General features: G+C 42.4%; 1 protein-coding gene across 1 annotated transcript; it reads left to right on the top strand.

Annotated features, from left to right (window-relative positions):
* The first annotated feature begins 849 nt into the window (after positions 1–849).
* On the top strand, positions 850–2,012 carry LOC138683172 (olfactory receptor 14A16-like). The gene has a single exon (XM_069774700.1). The coding sequence runs from the start codon at positions 850–852 to the stop codon at positions 1,894–1,896; it is 1,047 nt and encodes a 348-aa protein (XP_069630801.1). The 3' UTR covers positions 1,897–2,012.
* The last annotated feature ends 6,864 nt before the right edge of the window (positions 2,013–8,876 follow it).

Here is an 8,876-nt window from a genome sequence, read left to right as displayed (position 1 = left end):
TGGGAAGAAGTGTCCCAGCTTTCCCGTAGTCTGTGGGGTTATGGTCAATGCTGTCTGTGGGCTGGGGCATGAGTTGATTTCCCCTTAGAGAGATGCCATCACATCGGGTCACTTGACTATCACCTCAGGGTGTCCTTCCAAGCTGTCAGCTGCCCTGCAGGATGCAAACCTGTCCTATAGCAGCTTTGTGTTATCTGAAAGCCCCATGGAAAACCACAGAGAGGCTCTGACTGAGGAAATGCTGTTAGGTTTGTGAAATGAGCCATGTGTGCCCTTGGCTTGAAGCAGGGTTCTGAGACCTACAGAAAGGGTGAGACATTTGGTGGTCTGCAGTGGATGTCTCTGCTCTCAGCAGTTTCTGGTGGCTTTTCAGGGTAACATGGGAGCATGATCACCCTCCATCTCTGAATGGTGAAAGCACAGCACAACTGGGAACTAAAGGGAGGGACAGACCAGCTCCCTTTCCTCTGCACTAAGCCACAGGCAATCCTCTTGCCTCGCAGGACTCGCTCTGTTCTCACTGAGTGCAGCAGAAATGATGAGGGTTTCTGAGAGCCACGAAAACTCCCCAGGGGCCATGGGGGAGCTGTAAAAAACCCTAGAACTCTTAAACTTCTTTTACCACTGTGGTTCCTTAGCACTGGGATGGCAGACTGGCCCCTGCACCCACCATTCCCTTGAACCCACTGCTGCAGAGCAGGGCTGACTTTTCAAGAGCCCATGGGCAGAGGCCCTGCTCTTCATTGCACACTTGACCAGCCAAGCAGGGCTCAAACCACAGGCCTGAAGGAAGGTCTCCTAGAAAGAGAAAAGGGTCTGTGTGTGTGGGAGCGGGAGGGCCTGTGGGAAATGGCTTTGATGTTGCTCAGAGTAGTCTCCCATAACTTGGTGCTGTCTTTCTCTCCTATGACAGGTCCCCCTGCCCAGAGGAAGAAAATGTCCAACAGCAGTTCCATGACTGAGTTCCTCCTCCTGGCATTTGCAGACATGCGGGAGCTGCAGCTCTTGCACTTCTGGCTCTTCCTGGGCATCTACCTGGCTGCCCTCCTGGGAAATGGCCTCGTCATCACTGCCATAGCCTGCGACCACCACCTCCACACACCCATGTACTTCTTCCTCCTCAACCTCTCCCTCCTTGACCTTGGCTCCATCTCCACCACTGTCCCCAAATCCATGGCCAATTCCCTCTGGGACACCAGGGCCATTTCCTTCTTGGGATGTGCTGCCCAGGTCTTCTTTGTATTATTCTTGTTTGGTGCAGAGTACTCTCTCCTCACTGTCATGGCCTATGACCGCTACGTTGCCATCTGCAAACCCCTGCACTACGGGACCCTCCTGGGCAGCAGAGCTTGTGTCCACATGGCAGCAGCTGCCTGGGGCAGTGGGTTCCTCAATGCTGTGCTGCACACTGCCAGTACATTTTCACTACCCCTCTGCCAAGGCAATGCTGTGGACCAGTTCTTCTGTGAAATCCCCCAGATCCTCAAGCTCACCTGCTCACACTCCTACCTGAGGGAAGCCAGGCTTCTTTTGGTTAGTGCCTGTTTAGCATTTGGGTGTTTTGTTTTCATTGTGCTGTCCTATATGCAGATTTTCAGGGCCGTGTTGAAGTTCCCCTCTAAGCAGGGACGTCACAAAGCCTTTTCCACGTGCCTCCCTCACTTGGCCGTGGTCTCCCTGTTTATCAGCACTGGCATATTTGCCTACCTGAAGCCCCCTTCCATCTCTTCCCCATCCCTGGACCTGGTGGTGGCAGTTCTGTACTCAGTGGTGCCTCCAGCAGTGAACCCCCTCATCTACAGCATGAGGAACCAGGAGCTCAAGGATGGCATTAGGAAAGTGATTTCAGGGATGTTTCTCAATAGTGATAAACTTTCTGTGTCTCTCCACAAATGACTCCCATGTTTTCCCATTGCAGGCCTGTACTTTGTTTCTTACAATTGTTAATATTTTTTGCATTGTTACATCTTGCTATTATGTTCCTGCATAAATTTCTGTATTTATCTCACTCTCCAGAGGAATGAACCTTCTCTGTCTCACATTTAAACTGTATAAGATTGTGTCTAACACTGGGTCAGAGTTGACTCTCTCATAGCATCTCTGTAACGAAATATCATATCCCCAGTGCAGTTCCTCAAGATGGAGTTGTCCTTCCTGAGCTGATGTCAACAATAGTACAAAGGAATTTCATGCCAAGAGGGCCTGTTGTTTCAAAGAGAAAAGCTCATGGTCATGTAGGTAGCTGTTGGAGACCAAGGGTAGGATTTCTGACCTTCCCACTGGTGTGTGGTGACAGTGGAGATGGTGAGTTGTCACTGTGGTACATACCCAGGGCTGTCGCACACATGACAGGGCAGAGGACATCCCCCAGGAGTGTGGAGATGCCTGGAGAGCCTGGGGGATCTCCAGGAACCGTATGTGCCTGAGGTGGGCAGTGACTGTGTAAGAGACTGAATTGTTATCTTGAAGCATTTGCCTCAAAGATTGTTAGGTGTGAGGGACTGGGCTGTCATCTCAAGGAACTGTGAACTGCTTATCTCGAGCCCTTTGTCTCTGAGATGCTCTGTTTAAAAGGACACTCCTCTGTCCATAAGGATGATTACCAGGCCGTTGAGGCATCCAGGGGAGGAAACGGGGCTGGAGCTGATAAGATACTGGTTTCTGGTGTTGATAACGCGAAGGTCATGTGATAGACCAAACCTGCAGCGCATGACATTATCGAAATATGCCCTATAAAAACCCGTAGAGACAAGCTGTGGCGGCCTTTTTTACCACTAAAGAATTGAAGATTGAGGACCAACGGGATGCCCCTGGATCCGTGGTGGTGACTGTCCTTGCAATCCTATCCCAACTGCTTGCTTAATTTCTACCTTTTCTTCCATTCTATCCTATCGCCACCATTTTCCACTTTTGATACTTTTGATAATAAAAGCTCTTCTGGGTATGTGGCATTTGACCTCGTTTGTGTCTTAATCTCGCTCTTGGGATCATATCGAAACCTTCCCCGACATTGGATCGGGACATTTAAATTGGCGTCACGGACAGGATCCCTTGAGACGAGAGTGCCGTACTGTTTCCCAAATACATGAGACCTCTCAGGAACATAAGGGGGGCAGGCTTGTGGTGTTTGAAACTTACGTGCTGCCTTCCTGAGACAACTGCTTCCCCGCTCTTTATAAGGTGTTTGAAACTTCACGTGATGCCTTCCTAAGATGACTGCTTCCCTGCTTTTATACGTGAGACCTCTTAGGAACGTGAGGGGAGCAGGCTTGTGTTGTGTTGTGTCTGAAACTTTACGTGCTGCCTTCCTGAGACTACTGTTTCCCCTCTTTGTGTAAGATGAGTGATAGTAAAATTGCCCCTTTGGGGAAAGAAGTTTTGTTTGATTTTTTTAGAAAAACATGAAGCGCGACCCTCTGTGCTTGGGATAGACTGGGCTCAGGGAAATTGGCATAATCTGCAGAGCGTTGTTGATCGGATGGTCACTTTACAAAAAGATGCTAGAGTGCAATCAGGGAAAGGAAAAGCAATTGTCTTGTGCCGTTCTTGGTGCCAGTCTGGCTGCAGCAGTGGAGGATAAGGATTGCCACCTCACTGCAGAATCTCAAATTATTGAATCCCTCCAAAGTCTTGTTCAGTCCCTTCTGGGACAAGTGGTGGGAATAAAAGTGTTACTGATTTGTTATTGATTTGTTATTAGTTAGAATTAATCATATTTATAATTTAATAGGAATATGGAATTATAAGAAATATTTTAGCAAAATTATATTTTATATATTTAACCAACAACTAACAGCTGCTGTGCAATCCCCTGTACAGCCCTGTACAAGGCCGGAGGAATTGGTTAAAATCATCTAGTAGGAACATTTAGAACTTAGATAACAGATGTCAGAATTTCAAATTAATAGGAACTTAGGAACTTAAGAAAATGTATTATGTGTAACTATAAGAATTCGAGTATTGTCTGAAATCAGTTAACCATGGAAGCTTTGGTAAAGATTTACTTCGATCTAATTAACGAGAATTCCAATCAGTAGAGTTAAGTGAGATTAACCGATGATTGTTTTAGTATAAGAATATTGATGAGGTGGTGTGACTGAGGGCCAATCACACGAAACGTTAAATTCAAGAATTAACATTCAATGTACTTTTTATGTAAATCTAATACATGATGGCGAAAATCGTACTGCGCAGAATCACATAAGAGAGGTCAACTATCGGACAAAGTGAGGAAGACTACGGAAGACCACCAGAGGGCTTCTGAAGACCACCAGAGACCTTCATTGTGCCTGCGTAAAGGACATTTACATATGCTAATCACTTCCCAGAAATCCAATGAATATGTATAATCTTTCTTGGAAATCTAATGAATATGTATGAATAAGTTTAATGTAAGGTGTATGATTTTCGTGTTCAGGTGTGCGTGGTTCGTGAGAGGACTCACCCGCACACCCGGCCGCCAATAAAGAAGTGTCTGCTTATCTACACTAAATTGGTGTTGATAACTTCTTTATTCCGAGTTTTTCGGCAACAAAAGCACAACTTGAAGCAGAAAAGAACCAAGTGAAACATTTGCAACTTGCTCTTAAGGAGCAGCTCCTTGCGGGTACTGTCCATGAGGAAATTCCTCCAAGATCAAAAATTGGCTACCCCTTTAAGGACCTGCAGGCAGCAAAAGAGAGAGTGGAAAAGTTGGAGCTGCCTTCATTGCGACCCTTAGTCAAAACTGAATATATTTACGATGATGAGAAGGACCAGTTCCTGATATCGAAAAGCTGGTCGAAGAAACTCTCTAAGACTCGTTTTGGAGTTTTAGAAAGCAGGCATTCTTTATTGCAGCGCTGGATGCACGGGGGATAATTCCACCTAGCGTGCACGCCACAACTTTAACATTAACAGGTTATATAGAATAACTAATTGCATATTAATCAGATTAGTATACATATACATAAAAATGATTGCAACTGATTATCATAGTACTGCCTACATCCGATTATGCGCAATGAAGGATCCCTTTGAGTCGAAGGGCTGCTTTTGCGACCACCGACCCATTGAAGTTCTTGCTGGCTGTCCTTGAAGTCTTTATTCTTGTCCTTGTTCTTTGATCTTGAAGCTTAACGCAGTTTCAATCACATGTGGTCAGTCTCAACATTGTTCTCATCTGGCATTCAGGAACATCTCGTCATAAGAGCAAAGAACTGCAAAACTTATGAATAGTTACTAGTTAATCACTTGACTAGACTTGGTAATTATCACCCCGGTTACCCTTTGTCCATTGTTTTAACCATAGCGTTAATATATATCATTTATCAAATCTCATTTGCACAGTCAATGTTACAAACATTCTGATAAGTTAAAATTTTATATAAGCTGGGTTTGATCAAAAGGTAAAGATTGTAGAATATGGGGGTTTGAAGCTCACAATATAGTCATAGAAACTTAGGAACATACAAAATGTGCTGTATACAATCATAAAAGAATAAGTATTGTCTAAAATTAGTTAACCATAGAAACTTTGACCAATTTGTTAGTTTGTAGTGTTTTGTCCTAAGAAACTAAGAGAGATCGTTATGGACCTTAGTTCTGTTGCTTAGAAACCCCACTTGGATCAAGATACCAGTTAGTGGAATTAAGTAAGATTAACCAATGAATGTTTTAGTATAAGAATATTGATAAGGTGGTGTGACTGAGGGCCAATCACACGAAACGTTAAATTCAAGAATTAACATTGAATGTACTTTGTATGTGAATCTAATACATGATGGCGAAAATCGTACTGCGCAGAATGACATAAGAGAGGTCAACTATCGGACAAAGTGAGGAAGACTATGGAAGACCACCAGAGGGCTTCTGAAGACCACCAGAGACTTCACTGCGCCTGCATAAAGGGACATTTACATATGCTAATGATTTATCGGACAGTTGTTGATTATGTATGGCATTTCCCAGAAATTTAGTGAATATGTATAACAGGTGTGTATTTAACCTGCATGATTAAACCAGACAGGGGCACACACTAGGTGGAATGATCCCCTGCGTGCCCAGCGCTGCAATAAAGAAGTGCCTGCTTCTTAACTTCTCATTGCTGTTAAGGAGTTTTATTCCGGATTTTGGCAACAGTGACCGGCTTATCAGCACAAGGTAGAAGGAAGAAGTCTCCGTGCTGTGCGATGCCTAAGGAGGAAACCGAGTGGTGAAATGAAAACTCCATTCAAGAATTCCTCTCCATTTTTGCTGCTATCAAACAAATAAGAGTTAATTTGCAAACTAGTCACCAGGCTCACGTCCCAAGGGACCTTGCTTTGGTGACTGCGATCAGTTGCTTCTGGTGCTGCTAGAAACACCTCCAACTTTTGGTGAAAATAGAAAAACTCTACGATTGTGGTGTTACATTTTATTTTCTTAAGGGAAGACATTTTCCAGGTGTCCAAGAACCCAGATTTTGCTGTGGTGTCAATGAAGGTACTTTACAAATAGACCTCTTTCATCATGTCTCACATAACAAGTTCATGCTCACCCCCAACACATAAATTCTTTCTAATTCAAGACAAAAAAACTTTCTACATTCACATATAAAGCTGAATTTTCTTGTTGTTTCCTTCCTTGTTCAAGGCAGAACCATCAAGGGAATCTACCTGTTAGCTACTGAACACCATAAATGTGATTTACGACTGTTTAATTTCTAACAGTAAAACACTTATTTGGAACTTACACTTGGAAGAACAAAGTTAAGATCTTTGAAATCAGGTGATAACTTAACATTTTGCATTCAACACTCTATTTCCTAAGCATTGATTTCTGCATATATGCTGTGAATAGGTTTCTTTTGTACTCTTTGTGAAGCTGATGGTAACATTAAGACTTAGAATACATGGAAAAGGAGGTGAACCTTTCCATGCTGACTGGAAGGAATTTAACTAAATCTTGACTTTTGCGGTAAGAGGTGCACTGAAGCTTCCTCTCTCTTGCTCCCTCTCAGTTTATTTTTGGAAGGCCCAAGAAAAAAGGGTTGTTAACTTATTGATAGATTTATTATATGGTAGAAGCACACGTAAAAAAAATTAACACGCTAGCTAGAAAAGTATCTGATTGTTAATTGTGAGGATAAACTGACTCCCCTCATCTTTTTTGTTTTTTTTGTTAGTTCATACCAATCCAGATCCAAAGGCTCCCGCAAGCAAAGTCTTTACTAAATTAATTGTGGAAGCAAACAGCCCTGGAATCCAAATTGGAAGAAAGATGAAGTGTATGCCGCTTATTTGACAAGCCAGGAATTACTATTTGCCGCTAAACAAATAATGCAACAAATTGCCATGAAAGAAAAAAGACTGTGAAGCAACTGAGCATTTTCAATGATCTTTTCATTTTCACAGCATACAGACGCTATTCATAAGACGTACTTAATAATTATATTCTTATTCATTCAGATAAGGAACTGTGCAGAATGGTCTAAAGTAAGGCGACTTTGCACAGCTGCAAAAGAACGTTTGAGAACCGTTTAATCGACAAGTGCCAATTAATGTGAACTAGCGTGCCTAGTAAGAAGTAAGAAGCAAGGTGGAAAACTTTAACCATAAACACACAATATGCTTTAATTTTAGCTCCTCCTGCTCAAGGAACAGGGCCTCGGAGACACTGGTGTTAATTCTCTTTTGGCTGGGGACGGGGAGGAAAGAAAGAAAACAAAGAAAGAACTAAAGTACCGGTTTTAGTAGCAGGCAAAACTAGACATTGAACATTAGGAAAGGAGTCTGAAAGCTTGAAAAATCTCATTTATTTGTTTGTTTGTTTGTAGTACAGCTGTATTCCACTACTGCCTGCATGTTAGGTTCTTTGCTTTCTCCTCTCCCATCTCAAAGGATATAGATGAACCAGAAAAAAGACAAAAGAGTGATTACAGCTACAGAATTGATTCCACATACAGAGAAAGTAAACTGCCCAGCTGTGAGAAATTAAGGGCATGCTGGTCTGTAAATGCAAAACTGTTGTTTGTTGTAGATATGGTGATTTTTGGATAAAAAGAAAGGGTTTTGGGAAAAAAAAAGGTTTATTGTATGCTTTGAGTAAACTAAAGAATGAAAATGGAATGGAAATTGGAAGAACCCAATTTAGCTGCACCTCTGTCAACTTCCCTTTTCGGGAAATGAACGTGGGTCAGCGCTGCTCTGATACCAGAGGTATTGTCTTTGAAGATGTACGAGTTCCAAAAGAACCAATTGTTGAAGTTAAATATATAAAAATAAATATGACCAAATGCCATGTTTTCATACCAGATGTACTACTAGAGCATTTTCAAGGTTGTTCCTTGACATTTAGGACGCGCGATTGATTATATCGCTTGGGTTTTCAAGCGTACAGCTCAGCACTAAGTAAATCTAGCTATGCAGTAACTCCTGGGATTCTTCTAGAACTTACTGATGATAACAGTAAAATCTCAAAGAAAACTCCACCCAAACCCCTGAAACTCAAGTCCTGTCAGGACAGACTTAAGTTCTTCAATTTTTATGAACAGGGATTTTCAGGGAAGGAAAAAAAAACCTCTGTGAGGGACGTAAAACAAGACTCACAGTATTAATATGAGCAGAAAACATTGCCAATCATGCCGCTTAGCAGGTTTTAAGAAATACGAATAAACAGCGAGCTAAGTACAGATCTCATGAAAAGTAAAGCACAACTTCAAAATTCAATACTTAATCCCCGTGCCTAAGTGGATTTTAGAATTAAAAAACTGAAAGTCTAATTCAACTTACAGTTGAGAACCTGATCCAAGTTATGGAGAATTCCTCGAGTAAAATTTCCTGAGTGTGCTGGATTTGCAAAGTAAGAAATTACGATGACTATATTCTTCTTGGATGTCATAGAATTTTAAGCCGGCA

The sequence above is a fragment of the Haliaeetus albicilla genome, chromosome 31, assembly GCF_947461875.1.
Source record: "Haliaeetus albicilla chromosome 31, bHalAlb1.1, whole genome shotgun sequence".
Lineage (NCBI taxonomy): Eukaryota > Metazoa > Chordata > Aves > Accipitriformes > Accipitridae > Haliaeetus > Haliaeetus albicilla.
This window is presented reverse-complemented; position numbering and strand designations above follow the sequence as displayed.